Source organism: Mesoplodon bidens (genome assembly GCF_964165515.1).
Source record: "Mesoplodon bidens genome assembly, chromosome: 6".
NCBI classification, from domain to species: Eukaryota; Metazoa; Chordata; class Mammalia; order Artiodactyla; family Ziphiidae; genus Mesoplodon; species Mesoplodon bidens.
Window position 1 is genome coordinate 77,942,356 of NC_138162.1, and position 27,986 is coordinate 77,970,341.

Genomic DNA, 27,986 nt, shown 5'->3' on the forward strand with positions numbered 1-27,986 from the left:
CCAACATCACCCTGATACCAAAACCAGTCAAAGATACAACAACAACAACAACAAAAGAAAATTACAGGCCAATATCACTGATGCACATAGACACAAAAATCCTCAACAAAATACTAGCAAACCGAATCCAACAATACATTAAAAGGATCATACACCATGATCAAGTGGGATTTATCCCAGGGATGCAAGGATTCTTCAATATATGCAGATCAATCAGTGTGATACACCACATTAACAAATTGAATAATAAAAATCATATGATCATCTAAATAGATGCAGAACAAGCTTTTGACAAAACTCAGTACCCGTTTCTGATTAAAAACTCTCCAGAAAGTGGGCATAAAGAGAACCTACCTCAACATAAGAAAAGCCATAGCTGACAGACCCACAGCTAACATCATACTCAGTGGTGAAAAGCTGAAAGCATTTCCTCTAAGATCAGGAACAAGACAAGGATGTCCACTCTCACCACTATTATTCAACATAGTTTTGGAAGTGCTAGCCACAGCAAACAGAATAGAAAAAGAAATAAAAGGAATACAAATTGGAAAAGAAGTAAAACTGCCACTGTTTGCAGATGACAGGATAGTATACATAGATAATCCTAAAAATGCTACCAGAAAACTACTAGAGCTCATCAATGAATTCGGTAAAGTGGCAGAATACAAAATTAATACACAGAAATCTGTTGCATTTCTATACACTAGCAATGAAAGATCAGAAAGAGAAATTAAGGAAACAATCCCATTTACCTTAGCATCAAAAAGAATAAAATACCTAGGAATAAACCTACCTAAGGAGGCAAAAGACCTGTACTCTGAAAACTGTAAGATGCTGATGAAAGAAATTGAAGATGATAGAAACAGCTGGAAAGATATACCATGTTTTTGGATTGGAAAAATCAATATTGTCAAAATGACTGTAATACCAAGGCAATCTACAGATTCAGTGCAATCCCTGTCAAATTACCAATGGCATTTTTCACAGAACTAGAACACAAAAATCTTAAAATATGTATGGAGACACAAGAGACCTCGAATAGCCAAAGCAATCTTGAGAAAGAAAAATGGAGCTGGAGGAATCAGGCTCCCTGACTTCAGACTTTACTACAAAGCTGTAGTCATCACAACAGTATGGTGCTGGCACAAAAACGGAAATATAGATCAACAGAACAGGATAGAAAGTAACAGTGTGAACATGTTTTAGATTAATGAGAGGGAGGAGTCTCAACTATTAAACAACAAAAGTTACAACTCACAATAGGCTCAAATTACGAGATGTAATACTTTTAAACAGAATCCTCTTTGATACAGTTTCTTTCCTAATAATTTTCAGTCATTTCAAACTTTTTACTCAAGTTTTTTCAGCCTCCAAATGAATGTGTTGGGCCACACAATCTCTGTGATCCCAACTGCAACCTTCTTAACTACTATTTTGGAGACACTAATATTGCCAGGCACTAAATGATATGTATAGAATTTGTGTATATCATGTATGTGTGTCTATTTGTACAGATACTATTTCCTCATAGAAAAGTTTATCACTTATAAAGTAGGGTTTATTACTCCCATTTAACAGATAATTAAGGTGCAAAGATGGTTAAGTAACTTGCATAATGTCCTGTAGCTGTAATAATTAGAGAGAATCAATAGATTTAAGCCATTGTGTCTGACTGACCATGGTACCACTTCCCCGTATATATCTTCGTGCAGCTGTCAGGGGTTCAATTAGCTGCTTCTGACCTTAAGTGGCTACCATTTTAGGTCCAGTATTTGCTGGACATATTTTTTGCTCCCCAGCCACAGGGATAGTGTGTAAAAATGCACACAGCATTCTTGAGTTCCAGACCATGTTCAAGTTGCTCTGATTGGCTTCAGGCCTGATATACCACAGCACATACCCAAAGCCCTGTGCACTTGGAGGGCAGGAGTGTGTCTTAGCCAGCGCTGTTTCCTTCAAAGTCCCTAGCACTAAGCTGTGATGTGGTAAGTGCTTGATAAATCTTGGTGTAATTTACATGTTGCAGGTCCAGGGAAGCAGATGTTCATCACTGCAAAAGAATCAATTCCAGGCCTAATGCCCTCCCATTTCTACCTGCATGTTTTCCAGGCACAAGTCATTGGAAGAAAGAATGAACTTGTTTGCAATCATGAGGTGCCATTATAAATTGATGCCAAAACTTAGTCTTACATCTGCTTTCTTTTTTTCTCCCCCAGTAAGTGAAAATGGTGACCACCTAAGCAGATGGATGAGGCAGGAACACGGTTGTGAGAGAGAAGTTTCTCCACTCCACAATTTCCCAAAGGAAACTTGGCTGAGCCCCACTACACACAGAGTCATAATCAACTGGACTCGGAGTTTGCGAGATGTCAGGGGAGCCTTGGCCGAGAGGCTGATCAGCAGATGTGATGTGAAAAATACCACACTCTTCTGTCATTTGCTGTTGCTTGCTGAACTGTGAAGAACTGCATGAACTCTATTTAAGCTGCTTTCTATACCATTGCCTTTGGACTTGGAAGTGCTATTTTACTATTGACACTTGCATTATTTCATTTTGCATGCATCCAGTGATTATCCATAAGCAACATATGTAATCTGCTTATATATTTTTAAAAAATCTATCCATGCAAAATGGTAAATAAAGTCTGAATTATGCTCTTTTTCAAAGTTATAATCAGCCCATGTCATTAAAAGTTTAAATTGGTTTCATATAAAGATCAGTGTAATAGGTCTGCATATACTTTATAGAAAATTAGCTTCTATAAAGATTTTTTCACTGTTTACTAGTGAAATGAGAAAAGCAAAGCTATTTATAAAAGGCCTTATGTCGTGTACATACAGTGTCTTTGAAATATTTGTGATTTAGTTTATTGCTTGTAAAAGAGATTATATAATTTATTTAGTAAATACTATTGTAAACTATAGTTTTATTGAGAGAAATAAAATATTTTGTTCTCAATTGTGGTATTATATTAATTCTAATGGTTTATGGTCTTTACATTTCTTTCTTTTGTTAATAAAAAATAAGTAACTTAGATACCCCTCATTTTTACATATTCTGGAATCCTAAATAAACTGACTCTCGTGATTGATAGATGAAAATGGAGAGAAAATTCCCCGGGCCCTGAGAAAAGACTCAATAGCAGATTCTGCTCAACTTGTTCAAGAGACTTTCCCAAATGTCCTGGTGTGTTAGTCAGCTTTCACTATGTTATGTTGTGGTAACAAACAACCCCCAAATCTCTGGATTGGGATCCAGAGCAACCCCTATCTAGGACATGCCACGTTTATGGCAGAAGAAAAAATGTGATAGTGGAACCATGGGAGCTCATAAAGCTTCTGCTTCAACATGGTTTACAGAACTTCTCACATTCCACTGGCCAAAGCAAATAACATTGACAAGTCTGTCGTCAAAGTGTTGGGAAGTGTACTTTTCACATAGGAATAGACTCAGCAGAGAGGGGCAATGAATATTTAAGCAGTTAATACATCTATAGTATCACATGAGTGTCCCAAGCAGCAGAAGATTAAGAGGCTGCATAATCATACACTGCAGAAAAAATCATTAGAAAGCAAAAAGACATTCCTGATGAGTAAGATGCTCAGTGTAAAATACTTCAAGTTAAAGCAAGCTGATTCTCATAAGCAAACATAATATTAGCTTTTGTAAATACAGCTTGGAGGCTTGGTGACTCAGTATAAGTATTAATTTCATCTGCAGAGTTGGTGCTGGGAATTTATCCTGGGTTGGGCTGTCAATGGGAAATTTTACTGAAGTGGATCATGGAGGATTCTTTGCCTCTCTCTGCCTGGTATCCATATGTGCTAGCAGATGCCCGATCTTACTATAGGGGTTTACTTAGCTGCAGTCCTACTCTTCCCCCTCCCATTTGTATCCATTTATCTAAGCAGGGGTCCTTAAGCCCAGGACCCATTGATTCTTAGGAGGGTCACAGATGAATATTAATAGGGCCATGAAATAATATACACAAGTTGGGTATGCCTTTGTGTATATGGGGGCTTTTTTCATGAAGAGAAAGACAATAATTTTCATCAAATTCACAGTGACTTTGACCCAAGAACTGTTGAGAACCACTATTTTAAGACTTAACTCAAATGCTATTTCAATGCCATGAAGCTGTCCATAATGCCCAATCCTCTCTCCCCCCCACCACCATCACCCTTAGCCAGTCTGTGGTCAACTCACCTGTCTCAGAAAACCTCAACACTTTGTACCTTCTTTTAAAAATTGAGGTATAACTTACATATAATAGAGTGCACAACTATTAATTGTATGATGCAATGATTTTTTACATATATACACACACCCTTGTAAGCAGCACCTAGAACAAGAGAGAGAATATTTCCAGCTAACCTACAGGCTCTTTCATGCCCCCTCCCCATCAATACCATTGGTAGGATTGATGCCTTTCCATCAATGCCCCAAAGGTAACCATTATTATTATTTCTATCATCATGGATTAGTTTTGCCAGTTCTTGAACTTCATATAGAGTAATAGAGTATGTCCTCTTTATCTAGCTTTTTGGTGTTATTATTGTTCAACACTGTATGAGAACCATTCATTTCACTGTATACAGTGAAAGCTCATTCTTTTTCATTGCTGAGTAGTATTCTGCTGTATGATTATCCCACAATTTTCTACTCTATTGCTGATTGACATTTGGGTAGCTTCCAATTTGGGGCCGTAAGCATGTGCACTGAAAGATAAATAATGAGTCCCTAGACATCTTCCTCCACACAGTTCCTAGATGCAGACAGCTTGACTTCTAGCACCCATACTGGGTGTGGAAGAATTTTCTCTGAAAAAAATATCACTACCAGGAGGTAGATGACCATATGCTAATTTGCCTAAGACAGTCTGAGTTTATGCCGGACAGTCAGGCATAATAACAGTATATACTTTCACTCTCAAAAATGTTCCATTTTTACCACAAATTATATAGTTACCTTACCGAGGGGGAAAGCTTAAAGGTAATAACACTGGAGATTTCCCTAACAACTGACTCAGCCAAGGCACCCTACAGTGAAGTTCCACTACACCCCCCACACCCAGTGCTCACTCACATTTTAGTCCCCACTCAATGCACAGCCAACCAAATATCACAAGACATCTAAGGAAATTCTCTAAAATGAGACTGAAATATACAAACAGAAAATTGCCACTGGGGTAAACAAGGACAGCAAGAAGTAAAGTTCAAAACAAAAATTACCATACATCTTCAAAGATAATAAATTATACAGCATCCATGAAGCATGATCAGGATGCTGTGACAAAAATGAACATTCTTACAGATGGCCAAAAAGCACATCAAAAGATGCTCAACATCACTAATCATTAGAGAAATGCAAATCAAGGCTGCAATGAGCTATCACCTCACACCAGTCAGAACGGCCATCATCAAAAAATCTACAGGGCTTCCCTGGTGGTACAGTGGTTAAGAATCCTCCTGCCAATGCAGGGGACACGGGATTAAGCCCTGGTCTGGGAAGATCCCACATGCCACAGAGCAACTAAGCCCGTGCGCCACAACTACTGAGCCTGCGCTCTAGAGCCTGTGAGCCACAACTACTGAAGCCCGTGTGCCTAGAGACCATGCTCTGCAACAAGAGAAGCCACTGCATTGAGAAGCCTGTGCACTGCAACAAAGAGTAGCCCACGCTCACCGCAACTAGAGAAAGCCCACGTGCAGCAATAAAGACCCAACACAGCCAAAAATAATTAAATAAAAAAAAACTTTTAATACTTAAAAAAAAATTTTTTTAAATCTACAAACAAGAAATGCTGGAGAGGGTGTGGAGAAAAGGGAGCCCTCCTACACTGTTGGTGGGAATGTAAATTGGTACAGCCACTATGGAGAACAGAAAACTAAAAATAGAACTACCATATGTTCCTGCAGTCCCACTCCTCAGCATATACCTGAATAAAATCATAATTCGAAAAGATATATGCACCCCAATGTTCACTGCAGCACTATTTACAATAGCCAGGACATGGAAGCAACCTAAATGTCCATCGACAGAGGAATGGATAAAGATGTGGTATATATATACAATAGAATACTACTTATCCATAAAAAAGAACAAAATGATGCCATTTGCAGCAACATGAATGGACCTAGAGATTGTCAGACTGAGTGAAGTCAGTCAGACAGAGAAAGACAAATATCATCTGATATTGCTTATATGTGGAATCTAAAAAAAGGGTAAAAATGAACTTATTTACAAAACAGAAATAGAGTCACAGATGTAGCAAACAAACTTACAGTTCCCAGTGGGTAAGTGGGGGGAGGGATGAACTGGGAAATTGGGATTGACATATACACACTACTATACATTAATTAGATAACTAATAAGGACCTACTTTATAGCACAGGAAACTCTACTCAATACTCTGTAATGGCTTATATGGGAAAAGAATCTAAAAAAGAGTGGCTATCCTTTACATCATGTTGGAGTTAGTATTTTTGAAAACTTTGGGGACAAGAATGTGGAGGTGACACACACCAACTTAGAAAATGAAAAAAAGGAACACAGATGACCAATTCTTCCTCTCCCCATTTCTAACCTTATAAGAACCCATACTAATTTTTTATGTTCTAGCTTCTTTACATACAGTATATCATTTAATAGGCACAGTGGTCTTGAGCAAACATAATAAGCTATATTATATATAAATAATAGAATGTATAAAGCACCCCCCAAAATTTGTAATTAAAAAAATTAAAAATTGGATATGTGTATATGTATGGCTGATTCACTGTGCTGTACACCTGAAACTAACAAACAGAACATTGTAAATCAACTATACTCCAATAAATGAGAATGTAAGGCAATTCTAACTGCCATACTTTGCTGTTGGGAATGCAAAATGGTACAGCCACTAGGGAAAAATGTGTCAGTTTCTAATAAAGTTAAACATACCCTTATCATGTGACTCAGCAATTCAACTTCTGGTATTTAACTTAGAAAATTGAAAACTTACATTTGGACTTAAACTACATATAAGACCAGACAGACTTGACATTTTCAGATCATTCTATCCAAAAGCAGCAGAATACACATTTTTCTCAAGTGTACAGGGAACATTCTCCAAGATATGTCATATGTTAGGCCACAAAACAAGTCAATAATTTTAAGAAGATTGAAAAAAGTCATGCATCTTTTCTGACCACAATGGTATGAAAGTAGAAATCAATGACAAGAAGAAAACTGGAAAATTCTCAAATACATGGAGATTAAACAACATGCTCCTGAACAACCAATGGGTCAAAGAAGAAATGAAGAGAAATCAAAAAAATATCTAGAGACAAATGAAAATGGAAATACAACATATCAAATCTTATGGCACGCAGCAAAAGCGGTTCTAAGAGAGAAATTTATAGTGATAAATGCTTACATTAAGAAACAAGAAAGGGGGCTTCCCTGGTGGCGCAGTGGTTGAGAGTCCGCCTGCCGACGCAGGGGACACGGGTTCGTGCCCCAGTCCGGGAGGATCCTGCATGCCACGGAGCGGCTGGGCCCGTGAGCCATGGCCACTGAGCCTGCGCGTCCGGAGCCTGTGCTCCGCAATGGGAGAGGCCACAGCAGTGAGAGGCCCGCATGCCGCAAAAAAAAAAAAAAAAGAAAAAGAAACAAGAAAGGGCTTCCCCCGTGGCGCAGTGGTTGAGAATCTGCCTGCCAATGCATGGGACACGGGTTCGAACCCTGGTTTGGGAAGATCCCACATGCCGCAGAGCAACTAGGCCCGTGAGCCACAACTACTGAGCCTGCGCGTCTGGAGCCTGTGCTCCACAGCAAGAGAGGCCGTGATTGTGAGAGGTCCACGCACCGCGATGAAGAGTGGCCCCTGCTTGCCACAACTAGAGAAAGCCCTCGCACAGAAACGAAGACCCGACACAGCCAAAATTAATTAATTACTTAATTAATTAATTAATTTTAAAAAGAAACAAGAAAGAGGGACTTCCCTGGTTGCACAGTGGTTAAGAATCTGCCTGCCAATGCAGGGGACACAGGTTCAAGCCCTGGTCCAGGAAGATCCCACAGGCTGCAGAGCAACTAAGCCTGTGTGCCACAACTACTGAGCCTGCACTCTAGAGTCCGTGAGCCACAACTACTGAGCCTACGTGCCACAACTACTGAAGCCTGTGCACCTAGAGCCCATGCTCTGCAACAAGAGAAGCCACCGCAATGAGAACCCTGCAAACTGCAACGAAGAGTAGCCCCCACTTAGTGCAACTAGAGAAAGCCCGTGCACAGCAATGAAGACCCAGCACAGCCAAAAATAAATAGAAAAATAAATAAATTTATTTTTAAAAAAAGAAACAAGAAAGACCTTAAACAACCTAACTATACATCTTAAGGAACTAGAAAATTAAAACTAAGCCCAAGTTAGTAGTAGAAAGGCAATAACAAAGATCAGGGGGAAAAAATGAATGAAATAGAGACAAGGAAGACAATAGAAAAGATCAATGAAAGCAAAAGCTGGTTTTCTGAAACAATAAACAAAGTAGACAAACCTTTAGTTCAACTTTCTAAGAAAAAAGAGGAGTCAAAAAAATAGATAAAATAGGAAATGAAAGGTATTACAACTGATACCACAGAAACACAAAGGATCATAAGAGACTAGTATGAACAATTGTATGCCAACAAATTCGACAACCTAGAAGAAATGGATAAATTGCTAGAAACCTACAACCCACCAAGACTGAATCATTAAGAAATAGAAAATATGAACAGACCAATTACTAGGGAGATTGAATCAGTATCCAAAAACTGCCCAACTAAAGTCCAGGCTTTCATTCGCTGGCTTCACTGGTGAATTTGACCAAACAGTTAAAGAATTGATACCAATCCTTCCCAAACTTGCCAAATGCTAGCAAGGATGTGAAGAAAAGGGAACCCTTGAACACTGTTGGTGGGAATGTAAATTGGTGGAGCCACTATGGAAAACAGTATGGAGGTTCATCAGAAAACTAAAAATAGAATTACCATATGATCCAGCCATTGCAATCCCAGTTATATATTCAGAAAAATCAAAAACACTAATTCAGGGCTTCCCTGGTGGCACAGTGGTTGAGAGTCCGCCTGCCGATGCAGGGGACGCGGGTTCGTGCCCCAGTCTGGGAGGATCCCATATGCCGCGGAGCGGCTGGGCCCGTGAGCCATGGCCGCCGAGCCTGCGTGTCCGGAGCCTGTGCTCCGCAACGGGAGAGGCCACAACAGTGAGAGGCCCGCGTACCGCTAAAAAAAAAAAAAAAAAAAGAAATGCAATTCAAAACAACTATAAGAGGGACTTCCCTAGCAGTGCAGTGGTTAAGACTCTGCACTTCCAATGCAGGAGGTGTGGGTTCGATCCCTGGTGGGGGAACTAAGATCCCACATGCTGCACGGTGTGGCCAAAAAAATAAAAAATAAAAAGGATCCGTTAACAAAACAACTCACCTCACACCTGTTAGAATGGCTATCATGAAGAAGACAAGTGACCACAGGTGCTGAAGAGGATATGGTGAAAAGGAAACTCTTATACACTGTTGATGGGAATGTAAATTGGTCCAACCACTGTGGAAAACAATATGGAAGTTCCTCAAAAAATTAAAAATAGACCTACCACACAATCCAGCAATTCCAATACTTCTGGGAATATACCCAAAGGAAATGAAAACCCAAAGATGTGATATATACACAATGTAGTATTATTTAGCCATGAGAAAGGAGGATATCCTGCTTTCTGTGACAACATGGATGGACCTTAAGCACATTTTGCTAAGTGAGATAAGCCAGACAGAGAAAGACAAGTACATGTTACATAACATCACTTATATGTGGAATGTAAAAAAAAAAAAAAAAAAAAAAGTAAAACAGTGGTTAACAGGGGATGGGGGGATACGAGGATAAGATTTAGGATGTTTAAGAGCACAAACTTGTAACGAGTACTAACATAGCCATAGAGATTTAATGTAAAGTTTATTAAACATAGACAGTAATATTGTACTATAAGTATGTACTGTGAAATGGGTGGAGGCGATCAAAAGGTATAAACTTCCAGTTGTAAGATAAATACAATCTGGGGATGTAATGTACAGCATGGTGACAAATATACAATATGCTACAGTCAAATATACAATACTATATTGTATATTTGAAAGTTGCAAGGAAATAGGATTTAAAAGTTCTGTCAAAAGGGAAAAAATGGTAACTGTGAGGTGATCGATATTAACTTATAGTGGTAATTATTTCAAAATATATATCAAACTATGTTGCATACCTAAAACTAAAATGTTACATGTCAGTTACATCTCAATAAAAAATAAAAAATTTTAAATGTATATTATTTCCTTTCTTCCGCTTGCTTTGGGTTTAATGTGCTCTTCTTTTGGCTTCTTAAGATAGAAACTAAGGTCACTGATCTGAAATCTTTTCTAATACAGACTTTTAGTGCTGTAAATTTTTTTCTAGGTATTGTTTTAGTAGCATCTCATAAATTTTGATATGGGGTGATTTCTTTTTAATTCAGTTCGAAATATTTCCTGTTCCCTTTTGATTTCTTCTCTGATCCATAGGCTACTTTTAAATGTATTATTTAGTTTGCAAATACTTGGGACTTTAAGAATTTTCCTGTTGTTGAGTTCTAATTTAATTCCATTGTGATCAGAGAATATACTCAGTATGACATAATTCTTTCAAATTTATTGGGACTTATTTCATGGCCCAGAATATGGTCCATCTTGGTAGATGTTCCTTGAACACTTGAGAAGAATGTTTATTCTGCTGTTATTGGGTAGAATGTTCTATAAATGTCAGTTAGGTCTGGTTGTTTGATAGTATTATTCAGGTCTTCTATATTCTTATTGATTTTCTGTCTATTCTATGAATTATTAAAAACATACCATAGGAATTCACGAGAAGACAGAGTGTATAAGTGCTGGGCCCTTCATAACTCCCTCAGGCCACCATGTCAGAACACCCACTAGAAGAGACCCTGGACTGCCCTCCCCTGTCAATTCTATACAATAGATTGTATCCCCCATTGCAAACGCCTAGCTAACAGACATATCCATTTATCATCTCATTTTCTCTTCAACCTGCCCTTTAAGTTTGACAGTTCTGCGTACCTGCAGTTCTGATTACACACCTGGGCTACATCACTTTTAGCTATGCTTTCACCCGGCCCTGCAGGCTGGAATGAAAAAAAATAAAGAGGAACTCCCAATTGCTTGACTCCAATTAGAAGGTTTCTACTGTAACTGTGAATTCTTTCCAGTTAACTCAGCAAGTGTTGGTTAAGCAAGTGTATATACTGCGTGCAATACCCGGTTCTGAGCTTAGGTTTTAATCTTGGACCAATAAACGGGGATTGACTACATATTCAGAGAGGGTCTGATCGGAGGGGAGGTGAAGGAGGAAAGAAGTAGTGTTGATAGAAAGAGGAGCCCAACTTCCACAAAAGGGAAACCCACATTCCCTCAAGAAGAGCATAGCAGCAGGGGAACATTGCCCCTCCGCATTTTGGATCAAGGGAGTGCCTTGGCAGATGGGACTTCTAAGTCTTCCCCACAGAATAATCTTAGAGACCCCCTCTTTGCTTTCAACACAAGCAATTGAATAAAATTCTGCCCATTTCTGATAATAATTACCTCCAGATTATTCAATAGAACTGATACACAAAGAACAATTACTACTCAGTTGTCTTCTTAGCAGTAGTCCCATGCTTTGGAGGTGGGACAGTTGGTTGAGAAGCAGCCATGTGCCATTCAATGACAAGTTTATATGGCATTCGTCTCTGAAGTTCAATTAGAAAAACTGAACAGAGTCTAGAATGAGCACAGGCTGCGTACAAGAAACAGCTCCATACTTTGTTTACAGGTCAGAACATCAAGTATTTAGCTGTCCCAGAGCCAGCACAGAATAATTACACTCTACATCTTTCCACTTTCCCTTCTGCTTTTCCTCGTGGTCTTGGGGAGCAGGGGAGTCCTTAGCATGTGCAGGGGAATGGGGATCCCTCTGCATTCATATAAATTCTTTCATTTGATGGGAAAAAATCAGAGAAGCAGGCCATGGTGCATCCAGAATGTCCTGCTTGGAGCCCAATGAAGAGGGGAGAGACAGCCCTGCTTTGTGTGACCATCTGAAGACAATCAAGATAACCTTTCGCCCCCAAAATTGCTTAGTGGGAACACACCAGCTGACGTCCCTCTTTGCTGCTTACGTAGCTGTTTCCAAATGGCCAGTAGTATAAGAAGGCTTGTATCAGTCAATTCTAACTTCCTCTCTATCTGTAAAATATTTTATAAGAAAAGTATTCCCCCAGACTTCAAACAAGAAAAAAAACTGCAAATATCTATCTCCCCCAAAATTACTTACGTAATACTGCATTTTCTGGTCCAGAGAGAGATACTTAACTGGATTTTGACAAACCAGCTTCTAGTTTGTTTCCTTCCTATTAGCAGAATAATGTAGAAGATTTTTGAACACCAGTTTCTATATCAGATTTATAAACAGCAAGGATATCTATAAAATGTTGATTTTAAAATTGGCATGGCCTCTGTTTTATGAAAAAATATATATTTGGGGAGTCAGGAAGTTTAGAAGATGGAGAAAGTTTACTGACAGTAACTTAACAAGTACTACATTTCTTAACAAAAATCTTGGCAATCATCCATCCATCAATACTATTTTTTTTTTTTTTTTTTTTTCCCGTTACGCAGGCCTCTCACTGTCGTGGCCTCTCCCGTTGTGGAGCACAGGCCCTGGACGCGCAGGCTCAGCAGCCATGGCTCACGGGCCCAGCCGCTCCGCGGCACGTGGGATCTTCCCAGACCGGAGCACGAACCCGTGTCCCCTGCATCGGCAGGCGGACTCTCAACCACTGCGCCACCAGGGAAGCCCTCCATTGATACTACTGATTTTGCTCTATTTATGGAAATGGGCTGAAAAACATGGTAATCAGCACTGTAATATTGTTGAGATAAAGAAAGGGAGCGGTCCTAGAAATAAGCCCTACTTGTTTACCTTGAAGTATTTCTTCTGATACAAAAGAAACTTAACAGTGGTTACCTCTGGGAAACAGCACTAGGAATTAGGAAAATGTGGATTAGAAGGAGGGAAATTTTTACTTTTCATTTTATAAACTTCTGAACTGCTTAAATTAATGTTGACCATGAATTACTTTACTTGCAAAAATAGAAATGAGGTAGAGCTGGTGGGTTTCCAACCACAGGCTCCACCCACCTGAGTTAAAGTCAGGGGTGAGCACATGACCCAAGATAGGCCAACCAGCTCATCTCGCTCAGGAATTTGAATCTTGAGCAGAAACACATGGGGACTGGAGGTACTTGTAAATGAGTCGTCCAAAGATAGCGTCTTAAAAGGCTACCCATGTGTATCTGAGGCTGCGAATCAACAAGTTTCCTGGGCTCCTAACCTCCTTACTTCTGGTTTATCAGTTCTTCATTTGTGTGTCCTTTCAGTAAATTCCTTAAAAAAAAAAAAAAAAGCAAAAAACAAAGCAAATGGAGAGAGAGTAACAAATGTATTGAAAATAATAATAAATTCAGGATTTATTATTTAACCATTGAGTCCATGGTTCCTATAAGACATTCAGGAGGAAATGTCTAATAGACTGTTGGAAATATGGGCTTGGAACTCAGCAGACAATAAGAATTCTCGGCAGAGATTTAAGAGGTATGAGTGTGCAAGCCAAAGTAAGTGATCCAAGAGAGACAAGACAGCAGAGTCAAGGATGGGATTGTGGGAAATACCTCCACCTGAGGAGGGGGGAAGGACTATCAGAGCTGCCATTTGCCCACCATAGGTAATACCACCATAATACCATGGTCTCTGGTGGGGCCCGCCATACTCAGTCCTGAGACCTTGAAGACGATTTTTTGTGCATACCTACCCACTGGGCATTGTCACATGGTTGCGATGTGACTGCACGTGCATGACATCTAGTCATTATCGTATAACATATAGACCGTATACCCAGGTGACTGAATAAGAAATTGTACACAGGACAAGATGTTAAATCAGATAGTGTGGACCATGAAAAGAGCCTTTGCACCCATTTAAGGTCAAACAACATATGAGTTTCTCAGGGACCTCTTCTGCCATCACCATAAAAACCCACATTTCATGACAAAGAGTTGGGGCCCTCAAGAGAAATAGAACAGGAGAGCATTTAATGTTTTCCTTTGGAGGTCCCATCCAGGGCACCTGACATCTGGTGATCTAGCATCCCTGCCAATGAACACTAGAAAAGACCCAGGTGGCACAGAGTACTCATAACAGCCTCCTGCCAAAACATGCCCTTAGAAGTGAGGTCACAAACTGATGGGCATCAAGCCCAGTAGTTCTGAACCTTAACTGCACTTTGGAATCACCTGGGACATTTTGAAAAATACTGATGACTCATCCTGCCTCTCAGATTCTGACTGAATTGGCTGGGGGGTGTGATTTGGTATCAGCGCTTCTAAAAGCTCACCAGGTGGCCCTAACCTGCAGCCAAGGTTTAGAACCCCGAATGAGCCCATAAATGTTTTGTTTGACTTGCATTATACTGACCTATACAGTATTTTTAAATAATTTTTCAAAAATTAAAAATTAGTCAATTTTCATAGAAAACAAACTTATGGTTACCAAAGGGGAAAGAGTGGGGGGATAAATTAGGAGTATGGGATTAACAGATACACGCTACTATACATAAACAACAAGGATTTACTGTATAACACAGGGAACTATATTCAATATCTTATAATAACCTATAATGGAAAATAATCTGAAAAAAATATATATATATAATTGAATCACTTTGCTGTACACCTGAAACTAACACAATATTCTAAATCAACTACACTTCAATTAAAAAAAGAAAAAAAAGGGGCTTCCCTGGTGGCGCAGTGGTTGAGAGTCCACCTGCCAATGCAAGGGACGCGGGTTCGTGCCCCAGTCCAGGAAGATCCCACATGCCGCGGAGCGGCTAGGCCCGTGAGCTATGGCCACTGAGCCTGTGCGTCCGGAGCCTGTGCTCCGCAACGGGAGAGGCCGCAACAGTGAGAGGCCCGCGTACAGCAAAAAAAAAAAAAAAAAAAAAAATTTAGTCAATTTTATATACCCAAATCACCCAAGATGGCGGTCTTCTGTAGGAATACCTGTACACAGTAGGCCTGCATTCCCATGGGATGCTATTCAGCCGTCCTGAGTTGCAGCCACACCTTATATAAACATTTTCTCTGCGTTCCACAGTCCTCCCCAGCCCACCCCACTATCACCACAGCACACAGCCCATGACAGTTGCTGCTTATCATCCTGCTTGTGCTGTGGGGTTTTCACATCAATGTTAAGAGAGGTGAAATAGTGCTTATCCCCGTGTCTCCAGCAGAACAGGAAATAGAAAGGCACTCCAAGAGGGCCATGTGTTCCACAGGGCCTGCTGCTCATTTCCAGTAACTGCCTGGCCCCTACAGCATTTGGGTGTGTGCCCTACCTAGATTGAAATCTCTCTGTTTTCCCAGCAGGAGCACCAACGTGCCTCATAGCCTGTGGAGCAGAAACCTGAGAAGTGAGAGATCGCACCTCTCATTATCTTAATAATTAGATACCTCTCTGATACAAAAGGAAGCTACATAAAAGCAGTAAGAAAGGAGGAGCGGGGCTTCCCTGGTGGCGCAGTGGTTGAGAGTCCGCCTGCCGATGCAGGGGACACGTGTTCGTGCCCCGGTCCGGGAAGATCCCACATGCCACGGAGCGGCTGGGCCCGTGAGCCATGGCTGCTGAGCCTGCGCGTCCGGAGCCTGTGCTCCGCAACGGGAGAAGCCACAGCAGTGAGAGGCCCACGTACCGCAAAAAATTAAATAAAGAAAGAAAGAAAGAAAGAAAGGAGGAGCATGCAATGGCACCAGAGAGCAAGTTCCAGAATTAAGGAAATGCAGGAAGTTTATATCCTTCATAGGGGACAAAGAGGGCTGGAGCCAAAGCTGACATGTGAGGGGAGAATGGGGAGCTGCTATTTAACAGGTGTAAGTGTCCCTGACGCAAGATAAGTTCTAGAGACCTGCTGTGCCTATAGTTAACAATACTGTATCATGGGACTTCCCTGGTGGTCCAGTGGTTAAGACTCTGCGCTCCCAATGCAGGGGGCATGGGTTCGGGCATGGGTTCAATCCCTGGTCAGGGAACTAAGATCCCGCATGCCACACAGTACGGCCAAAATAAACAAATAAATAAATAAATAAATATATATATATATATATATATATATATACACACACACACACATATATATATATATATATATATATATATATATACACATATACTGTATCGTGCACTTAAACTTTGTCAAGAGGGTAGATCTCCGGTTAAATGTTCTTACAAGATTCCAGGAACTAGGAACCTGGGGTGGGATAGACCATCAACTTCGTGAATACTGGAGCCACCCTTTGACACTCCAGAGGTGAAAGGGAGGGACGACTGTGGCCCGGGGGCCAGAGGGCTCAATAAATGTCAATATTTAGGAATGATTTGGAGGACAAGAGATAAAACAAGGAAGGGAAAAGGGCATTAGTGTTACATCACAAGCCTGGTCTGAAAAGAGCAAAGGAGAGGTGGAATATCATGAGAGCTTAAAGACCAAGTGTGAGGCTTCCCTGGTGGCGCAGTGATCGAGAGTCCGCCTGCCGATGCAGGGGACACGGGTTCGTGCCCCGGGAGAGGCCGCGGCAGTGAGAGGCCCGCGTACTGCAAAAAAAAAAAAAAAAAAAAAAAAGGACCCAAGTGTGAGTCCCAGCTCAGACACTTCGTAGCTGGAGGATTTGGGCATATGAATTAGCCTCTGAGCCTTGGTCTGTAAAATGGAGATAATAATAGTACACTCAGTATGGCTGTTAGGAGAATTAGGTGAGATAGTAGACATAAGCTACTTAGCACAGGGCCTAGTGATGGTAGCCATGCAGAAAGTACATTCAGAGTACATTCTCAACTCTAGAGCACTGAGGAAAAGGCTTCCTCCGAGCTCTGGTCCAGGGTCTCATGTGAAGTTGTAGTCTGTTGGCAAACCCCTTTCCTCACTGGCTTTTGACTGGGTACCTCAGCTCCTGGCCGGGCCTCTTCGTATGCTGCCTGTCTGTCCTCACAGTAGGGCCACCAGTTTCCCCTAGAGTGAGTGATCAGAGGATGAGCCCAAGAAGCAAGTCACAGTCTTCTAAGACCTAATCTCAGACACGACATTCCATCACTTCTGCCACATTCTATTGCTCACACAGACTAACCCTGGTACAATGTGGTACAATGTGGAAGGAACCACCCAAGTGTGTGAATACCAGGGGGGATCCTGGGAGGGCCATCTGGGGCTGGCCACTACACTTCCTCTCCCTCTTCCTTGCTTTACTTTTCTCCATACCACCTATCACCAACTGACACATCATTTAACTTATTTGGTTTATTGTCAGTCTCTCCACAATAGAATAAAAGACGGAAGACATTTTTGCCTGTTTTGCTCACTGTTGTATCATCAGCCCCTAGAACAGCGCCAGCACACAGTGGGGCTTCATTAAATTTGTTAAACGGTGAATCGTGGGCCACCCAGCTGCACCATTTCTGCAAGAAATGAGCCTGAGTTCCCACCCAGAACATCACTGCTCATAGGTCCTACCCTCACTTCTTAAAAAAATTCTAGTACGTGATTCTCACTATTTTATTTGTGAGGCAGTTGAAATCCAGGGAGATTAAGGGTCTTCTTGCCCAGGGTCAGCAAATGGTGCCGTGGATCTAGGACCAGTTGCCTTGCCCTTGACCTGAGCACTCCCTGTCTCCCAGGGCCTACCTACAGCTCGGTGCAGCATATGACCTTACTGACAAGTCATGATTCACACAGGTTGGTTCACTAATATGATAATTCAGAGTGATTCCTATAATTAATAGCTTGTGTATATTAGTTTGTATGGCTTCCACTCAGGTAGCGAGGTTACTGCGGGAATGAGAAGCGGAGCTGAAGAGCCTGGAGAGAAGGCGCTCACCAGATGCTCTGACTCAGTTCTCCTTTTCCCTGGAGGTAGCGTCATTTCACTCCAGAGAGAGCCTTAAGCCCAGGCTGCACCTGTCAGTGTTCTATACTCAGGGAATGGGGAGCGGTTGTCCCCACAGATGGGAGAGGGTTCTATCACCTCAGGATGAACCAGTTCTGAACTACCCCCTGCAAAAAAAAAAAAAAAAAAATTACCACACATTTAGCAGCTTAAAAAAAAGAAAAGAAAAAGAAGACAGAAACCCTAACATAACCGCTTCCCCAGTCCCAGGGCCCCATGCACACGGGCCCCTTTGCTGGACAATGGAGTCCCGGGGGTGTCCCATGGAGGGAGCTGGGCTAGTCTGAGAGTGGCTTCCTAGGTAATCCCTTGTCTCCTCCTTCAGGGAGGGGGCCTGGGACCACAAAAGCCCCTTTCCCCTCAAATCGTACCAAAGTATAAAAATATGCTAACAGTACACACATATGTTGGGGAGGGATAAATTGGAAGATTGGGACTGACACATACACACTACTATATATAAAATAGATAACTAATAAGGACCTACTCTATAAGTATAGGGAACTCTTTTCAATACTCTGTAATGGTCTAAATGGGAAAAGAATCTAAAAAAGAGTGGATATGTGTATATGTATAACTGATTCACTTTGCTGTACATCTGAAACTAACACAACATTGTGAATCAACTACACTCCAATAAAAATTAAAACAAAACAAAACACACACACACATAAATTCAATTCAGTTGATCAACAAGCTCACCTCTGAAAACCAGAAGTGCAAGGATAGCAACGAAGGTGCCAGTTACACTTCCATATGGAATTCCTGCCCCCTTCTGTGGTACCCTTGATTGCCTAAGCCAGAGGAGAGAGAGGAACAGGCAGGGCCAGAGTCCTCGCAGAAAGCAATGGAGGGGTTGACAACAGCATCAGGTTAGGGGGAGGAGAGAGGGCAACACGATGATGGCCAAGGGTAAAGAAGGGTGGGTAGCCAGCCACTCCCCGTTCCTCACCTAAGTCTTGTCAAGACGACCCACACTCCTCTGCCCCGCCTGCAGCGGTGAGGAGAGGTGCCCAGATCAGCTGCCGGGCCCTGGCTTCTCAGTGATCCGAACGGGCCTGCCATCTCCTGAAGTGGGGACTGGATATCTGTACTCCACCAGCTAAAGTGGTCCCAGGGGAGCTCTCGGCCCTCTGGGGCCACAGGTGTGTGGACATGGCCAATCATGGGCCTAGTGCATGACAAGGGTTAGATGATGTCTTTGTTTTGCACATACAGTTTCACTTAATCACACAAAACTCTGAGGTAAAGGTGTGTTGCTTGGTTTTACAGCTAAAGAAACAGAAACTCAGAGAGGTTAAAAAACAGACCAAAGTCATACCAATAGGGAGGGGCAGAAATATGAATACTGTTAATGACATTTATCTAAAACTTGGAAGTCAGGCAAAAAGATGGCTTTGGGCCTTTGATTCAAAGTTATACTAGGACAGTGGTTCTCAACTAGGAACAGTTTTGCCCACCTACCACCAGGGAACATTTGGCAAGAAGCATTTTGTCTAGAAGCATTTTGATTGTCACAAGTGGATGGGGGAGCACATACTACCACCATCTACCAGGTAGAGGTCAGGGATGCTGCTAAACATCTCATAAGGCACAGGATGGCCCACAAAACATAGAATCGTCCAGTCCAAAATGGCAATAGTTCCACTGATGACAAACTCTGCTCTAGGACAATGTGACAAAGTCTGACTTGTTACTTGGAATTTATTAGATCTCAACGAATGTCAACTTGTAGAAGACTGATAAGATGCAAACGGTTCTCGGGACTTCCCTGGTGGTCCAGTGGCTAAGACTCCGCGCTCCCAATGCAGGGGGCCTGGGTTCGATCCCTGGTCAGGGAACTAGATCCCACCCACATGCCACAACTAAGAGTTCGCATGCCGCAAGTAAAGAAAAAAGATCCCGGATGCCACAACAAAGGTCCTACATGACGCCACTAACCTAAGACCTGGCACAGCCAAATAAATAAATATTTTTTTAAAAAAAGATGCAAACGATTCTTGTCTAGGAAGGTACCCTGAAGGTTCTAGTTTTACAGACCTGAAGGACACTCACCAGTCATGGATCTAACTTAGCAATCTCACTCCAGCACTCTCATTATCACTGTCCATATAGCTCAGTCTCTTCCTTCCTCTTTGAAACCACCTTTGCCTTCCTGCTGATTCTCTCTTGTACTTCTTTAGGGCTTCCATAACAGAATACCACAGACTGGGTGGCTTGAATGACAGAAATTTATTTTCTCACAGTTCTGGAGCCTAGAAGTCCATGATCAAGGTGCCAGATGGGTGGCTTCCTCTGAGGCACCCCCTCCCTGGCTGGTAGACGGCTGCCTTCTTGCTGCCTCACATGGTCTTTCTCTGTTCCTGTGCAACCCAGGTGTTCCTTCCTCTTCTTATAAAGACAACAGTTATATTGGATTAGGGCCCCACCTTTGTGACCCCATTTAACCTTAATTATCTCTTTAAAAGTTCTATCTCCAGGGCTTCCCTGGTGGCGCGGTGGTTGGGGGTCCGCCTGTCGATGCAGGGGACACGGGTTCGTGCCCCGGTCCGGGAGGATCCCGCGTACCGTGGAGCGGCTGGGCCCATGAGCCGTGGCCGCTGAGCCTGCGCGTCCAGAGCCTGTGCTCCGCAGCGGGAGAGGCCACAGCACTGAGAGGCCCGCGTACCGCCAATAAAAAAAAAAAAAAGTTCTATCTCCAAATATAGTTACATTCTAAAGGACTGGAGGTTAGGATTTCATCATATGAATTTGGGGGGAACGCAATTTAGTCCATAACGCCTCTCTACTTAATCTTTGACACATGCTCAGTATATATTTGTATGAGAATTATGTTTTTAACTTTTTAAAAAATTATTCTTTGCAAATATATCTAAGTCCACAAAGTCTACATGTTTCTGCCATGCCAGTTTGAGGGCTATTGTTACACTAACACAAATTCAACAAGACTGACTCTCCCAAAGTGATATTTCAGATACATCATATGCTTCTTTCTTCAGGTCCTCTCAACAAGACTCCATTAAGAGTTTTTTGTACAGTGAGAGTCCTTTGCCTGAAGCTTTCCTAATCTGTCAGATGAAGGATCAAACACTATGACACATGTCCCCAAGGAATCCTGCAGGGACTCTTTCTCAGCAAATAAATCCAAACCTCCTTTTTTTCTGTCCACTGAAAGTTTCCATATTTAGCATATTATTTAAATAATTCACGTTTCTGTTTATTATCAAAAACATTTTAGAATTATTGATCGATTAATTTGTTGAATAGCTTATGAACTTAATCTACATTAAATGCAAGGTCATGTATCAAATTGCATTCCAGAGCTGGGATTCAGATTCTGGCCCCATAATCAGTCTCCTGGGACATACTGCTAGTTCTCATTCCTCCTTATAGAAAAATTTGCCCCTGGCAAATGTCAGAAAAGAACATCCTTGGTAATTTCTCTTATCAATCGATCCAAGCAAACACAATGGGCTTGCTTCTCCCCAGAGCTGAAGTCACCTCCTGGCAGGAAGTTAAGTGTTAGGCTCTGAGTCAGGGCATTGAGCTGAAGCTGAAAGCCAAGCAAGAATGAGTGAGATTTGGAGACGAACGTTTTTATCATCTGTGGTGGACTGGGAGAGCACCCATTTTTGGCACCCTGGAAAGCTTTCCCATCTGCCTTCATCTGGCAATATGCCCACACCCCCTGGCCTGACCAGTCATGTCACCCCATCCCCTTAGCAACAGTGATTGCTCCAAGGGGTAGGTACACGACCCCAGCAGAACCAATCAGAGCCCTTCCCTGGGACTGATACAGGCACACCTTGGGATATTACAGGTTCGGTTCCAGACCACCTCAGTAAAGTGAATATCCTAATAAAGAGAGTCACACATTTTTTTTGGTTTCCCAGTGCATACAAAAGTTGTGTTTGCACTATACTATAGTCTATTAAGTGTGTAATTGCATTACATGTTAAAAAAAAAACAATGTACATACCTTAATTAAAAATACTTTACTGCTAAAGAATGCTATCATCTGAGCCCTCATCGAGTTGTAATCTTCTTGTGGTAGTAACGCAAAAGATCACTGATCACAGTCAACATAACAAATATAATAAGAATAATAAAAGTTTGAAATATTTCAAGAATTACCAAAATGTGACACAGGGACACGAAGTGAGCAAATGCTGTTGGAAAAATGGCTCCGGGAAACTTGCTCGACACAGGGCTGCCACAAACCTTCTCTTTGTAAAAAATGCAATATTTGTGAAGTATTGTACAATAAAGCGAAGCGCAATAAAATGAGGTCTGCCTGTATATGGAAACTAGGAAACTACTGTTGTCTAGGATTGTAGGGTCGGAGCACTGAGCCAGAAATCCAGAGGCCTGGGTTCTAGTCCCATTTCAATCGTGGGCACATCACTTAAATTCTCTGGGCCTCCATTTCTTCATCTGAAAATTAGGGGCAAGTCAGAGAGGACCATATTAGCACCTACCACACACACACACCTATGAACACAGCACTTTCCTTTGGCCCAAGAAGAGTGCATTTCTATAAGAAATCTGGTTTTCTTTTCCAGCAAGAAGGATCAGAAAGGTTTGCTGTGGGAAATCAGAAGAAATGTTATGCCAAGGCAGGTGGGGCCCCTTGGCTGTTTTCACCACCTGGGCTGCTCTCTTCCCCCCAGCCCATCTCAAGACCCTCTGGGCAGAAGGCTTTGCTGGCAGTCAGCCGACTCCTTGAATTCTGATGTGCTCTCAGCTCATTAGACGTTGCACCATGTCAAGCAAACGCACTTTCCAACAGGCACAGAGGAGACCTGCCACATCGTCAGACAAGGCCAGTCCTCATCCCCTCCTCCAGTCAAAACTCAGTCAGATGATTCCAATTCCTAAGTGACCCAGAATATCAGAGAAAGTATCTAGGCCGTCAGACATCTTGGAATGTAAGTTCCATGACAGCAAGAATTTTTGTTTATTTTGTTTATCACCGTATCTCCAGCACTAGAACAGTGTGCAGGCACTCAATAAATACCTGACTGAATAAATTCTGACAGCCCAAGAAGTTCTGTGATTAGCTCAGGTTTGCCCTAGCAGGGTCAGAGTTGGGCCTAGAATTCAGGGCCAGAAAAATAAAAGAGAATAATAACTGTCAAGGTCTAACTATATGCAGATAATCATTTTTTAAAAATGTATTCCTTATTTCATTTAAATTCTTCCTACACTATGTGGTGGATACCACTATCAGCCTCATTCTACAGATAAAGCTTAGCCAGCAGGTCACAGAGCAGCACTGTTCATCCATTCATTCATTGGGCAAATAGTCACTGAGCACCTGCTGTTTACCTGGCACCACATCCAGCAGGAGGATACGACAGTGAACAGGACAGACACGGAGCTGATATTCTAGTGTGGGAGACGTCCAGTGAGCAAGCAAGACACACACAATATACGTGTCCGTTAGGATACGTGCTACAAAGGAAATCAATGGAGGGAGGTGACCGAGAGAGACAGGAGTAGAGGGAGAGGTCTCCGTTAGGTACATTGTTCAGAGCAGGGCCCCTTAAGGAGGGAACATGCAGACTGAGGCCTGAAAGATGAGAAGGGTCCCCCTGGGATGAGCTGGAGAAAGAGCGTCCAGCAAGACGAGCAAGTGCAAAGGCCTGAGGGACAGAAGGGCATGGCAAGTGGAAGCACTAGAAAGGCAAGCAGAGGGAATGGTGAGGAGGGGGTCCAGGATGAGCTCCAGGGGTGAGCAGAGGTCAGATCTCTTTCCCCAGGAAAACGTAGAGAAGCTGTCCTTCTCCAAACACTTTCTTAGAATGTTTCTGGAGCTTGTTCTCCATCCAAACAAGGAAGTAACTCCAGGAAAGGGAAGGCATGGAATTCAGATGGGGAGTTCCAGGATGGAATTGTGCCCTGAGCCTAAAGAATATTATCCCAGGTTGGAGCAGGAGGGAGGAGCCTCCCAAGAGAGGGGTTTCTGCAGGACAGGACATTCCAGGGATTTCACACAGTCCTGGGGAAGCTGAGGAACGTAAGAATACAGTCAAGGCAGACAACACAAGTGGGGGTAAGGCAATTAAAACTCCATGAAAAACACCTAACTGTCCATGAAAGGAAATGTATCAAATATAAATATTGGTTGTGCCATGGATAGTATTTGCATAGTAATAATTTATTTATTCAACAAATATTGAATATTGAGGACCTTCTATATGCCAGGCCCTTATCTGGCTCTGGGGACATATCAGGGAACAAAAACAGACAAGCTGCTTCCTCTCGTGTAACTTGTATTCTCGTTGGGTAGACTCATGCATTTAAAAAAGAATGAGGGACTTCCCTGGTGGCACAGTGGTTAAGACTCTGCCTGCCAATGCAGGGGACATGGGTTCGATCCCTGGTCCAGGAAGATCCCACATGCCATGCAGCATCTAAGCCCGTGCACCACAACGACGGAGCCTGTGCTCTAGAGCTCACATGCCACAACTACTGAGCCCATGCGCTGCAACTACTGAAGCCCATGTGCTCTAGGGCCTGCATGCTGCAACTACTGAGCCTGCATGCTGCAACTACTGAAGCCTGTGCGCCCAGAGCCTGCGCTCCACAACAAGAGAAGCCACCACAATGAGAAGCCCGCGCACCACAACGAAGAGTAACCCCCCGCTCACTGCAACTAGGGAAAGCCTGTGCACAGCAACGAAGACCCAACGCACCCAATAAATAAGTAAAAAAAATTTAAAAATTAAAAAGAATGAGATTGGTTTTGCCTTGCATCCTTGTTCAACCGACCAAATATATACACCTACTGCATTGTGTGGAAGAATGTTCACTACACATTTACCGTAGAAAACATATTCCAAAGGGTGATTTCTTGCTCTCTTTGAGTACGTTTTTTCCAATCTCCTAACTTTTTATAAAACATAGATCATTTGTGCAAAACACTAAATCGTTGCTTTGGGAAAAAAAGGAATGCCGTAAGAAAGGCATTCTTACACTGCCTTCCGTGTGAAGAAACAGCTGGCTGGGGTGGGAGGTGAAAGACCAGGTATGAAGCCATTGCAGTTATCCAAGCAAGAGAATGGTTCTAAACAGGGACCAAAAAAAAAAAAAAAAAGAAAAGAAACTGGGCAGATTTGGTATACATTTTGGAGGTAGAATTGACAGAACTCATTGAGGGGTTGAGTGTGGGGAGTGAGGGAAAGGAAGGTGGAGGTGGGGGGTGACAACCCAGGTTACTGCCAAGAACCATTCAGTGTCTGAAGATAATATTTATTGAGACGGTATAGACTGGAGAACTTTCAGATTCGAGGTAAGACTATTTATTTATTTACTTACTTATTTATTTTCGGGGGTAAGATTTTAAAAATCCATTCACTGGGTCTTAAAAGTTTTGAGACTCCAAGTAAAATACAAATAAACATCTCGAGGATGACATTACTCTGTAAATCTCTACTGGCCAGTATCAGTTAGTTCCATACTATTCCTTGGCAGTGAGACCCAAGATAATAAAGCCATTCCTAGAGGAATAAGAGACCAACAAAGAAGAACATCATTCACTTTTTCTTTCATTCATTCACTCACCAATAGAGTGTCTTATTTAGCTAAATAAGGAAACACTAGCTAAATAAGGAAAGTCACAATGACATCACAGCCTGTGGAAACACAGAGGAGGGTGCCTAAGACACGCTTGTGAGAACAGAGAGGTTGGTTTCAGAAAAGACTGTGGAAAGGGTCACATCTGACATCTAAGTTGAATCCTAGAGGAAGAGAAGGAGATAACCACATGTTCTAGTTATCATGACTGTTGAACAAATTACCCTGAAACATACTGGTTTAAACCCATGCCCGTATCTTTTATGCTCACAGATGCTGTGGGTCTGGAATTCAGACAAGGCACAGTGAGGATACCTTGTTTCTGTTCCATGGTGTCTGGGGCCTCGGCTGGAAGGCTCTAAGGCTGGGGCTGGCATCATCTGAAGGCTGATTCACTCACTTGTCTAGTGGTTGATGCTGGCTGTTGACTGGGGGCCTCAGTTCCTCTCTATGTGGTCTCTACTTGGGCTAGTTTGGATTTCCTCAAAATATGATGGCTGGTCCCCTGAGCAAGAATTCCAAAACGATGGAGTTAGGAGAAACCTATATCCTTTTTATGACCTAATCTTGGAAGTCACACAGCATCACCTCTGAGGAGTGTCAAAGACTTTGGAGTCCATGTGAGATGAAATAAATATTTGTGTGGTGCTCTTTGAGAAATCCAATCTTCCACACCAGGCAAAGAGATGGAAAACTAAGGAACAACATGAGGGATGACCCAGAAGGGAAAGAAAGCATCGCTGGTTCTGGGAATTGTGAGTCGTGTGCGAAGGCAAAGATGTCCAGCTGCCTCCTCATATCCATTCACCCCACCCCCGAATTTTTTTGGTAGTTCCCTGACCAGGAATCAAACCCACGCTCCCTGCATTGGGAGCGCAGAGTCTTAACCACTGGACCATCAGGGAAGTCCCATCCCCTTTTTTTAAATTTTATTTTTTTATTGAAGTATAGATGATTTACAATGCTGTGTTAATTTCTGCTATACAGCAAAGTGACTCAGTTATACACATATACACATTCTTTTTTATATTCTTTTCCATTATGGTTTATCCCAGGATATTGAATATAGTTCCCTGTGCTACACAGTAGGACCTTGTTGTCCATCCATTCTATATGTAATAGTTTGCATCTGATAACCCCAAACTCCCAGTCCATCCCTCCCCCATTCTCCCCTTTTCTTTAATAACAGGATTTCCAAATTTTAGTTGGGACACATTGACTGCTCAGCTAAATGACTCCATTTCCTGGCCTCCCTTGCAGCTAAGTAAGGTCAGTCACATGATTAATTTCTAGCCTATGAGATGCAAGTGAAAGTATTAGGTGAAAATTCCAGAATGTGTCTTTTGAAGGGAGAGGATGCCTTTCCCTCCACCCTGCTGCCTAGAATACACATGTGATGGCTGATATACTGGCAACTATTCTGGACTGTGAGGACAAGGGCCACACCCCAGATAATAGATTGGAGAGCTGGAAGGACTCCTAATAACTTTGTTGAGCTGCCCAAGAAAACTGGATGCCAGTTTCTCAACATCTTTGGATGTGAAAGAGAAATAAACTTCTAAATTGTTTAAAACATTATTTTCTTGTTCTCTGATATACTCAGCAAAATCTAACCCTAATTGGTATACTCAGATTACCCGGAGAGCAGGGTACACAAAAGCTAGTGGAAAGAGCACTTATCTTGATGGTGGTGAAAGGGACCTAACAGTAGCGCTATGGTTAGATTAACATTTTAGATTTAGAAAGATAACCTCATGACACCAGCTTAATTCACAATTTTGCCCAAGATGTACCCTACTGCAGTGGTTCTCAAACCTCAAGGTACTTCAGATTTCCCTGGAGGGCTTATTAAATCACAGATTGCTGGGCCCTACTCGTAGAGTTTCTGACCCGTAGGTCTGAATAGGACTTGAGAATTTGCCTTTCTGACAAGTTCTCAGGTGCTGCCGAAGCTGCTGCTCCGCACATTTTGCAAATCACTGTCCTAGAATACATCTCATCAAAGTACCCTAAGGTAAGCTGTGACAAAGCGAGAGAGAGGCATGGACATATATACACTACCAAACGTAAAATAGATAGCTAGTGGGAAGCAGCCGCATAGCACAGGGAGATCAGCTCCGTGCTTTGTGACCACCTAGAGGGGTGGGATAGGGAGGGTGGGAGGGAGGGAGATGCAAGAGGGAAGAGATATGGGAACATATGTATATGTATAACTGATTCACTTTGTTATAAAGCAGAAACTAACACACCATTGTAAAGCTATTATACTCCAATAAAGTGGTTTAAAAAAAAAAAAAAAAAAA

At 42.2% G+C, this 27,986-nt stretch overlaps 1 protein-coding gene and 1 long non-coding RNA gene across 2 annotated transcripts in view; one reads left to right on the plus strand and one right to left on the minus strand.

The window, feature by feature from the left end:
* PIP5K1B (phosphatidylinositol-4-phosphate 5-kinase type 1 beta) overlaps window positions 1-2,959 on the plus strand; it is a 327,228-nt gene extending 324,269 nt beyond the window's left edge. Inside the window, exon 15 of the mRNA XM_081238182.1 lies at window positions 2,217-2,959. Within this exon, the coding sequence (XP_081094308.1) occupies window positions 2,217-2,219 (3 nt within the window). The 3' untranslated portion in view covers window positions 2,220-2,959. The remainder of the gene's footprint in view (window positions 1-2,216) is intronic.
* The window catches only part of LOC308619422, a 98,586-nt gene that overhangs the window by 4,407 nt on the left and 66,193 nt on the right, over window positions 1-27,986 (minus strand). The gene's annotated exons all lie outside the window — the stretch shown is intronic.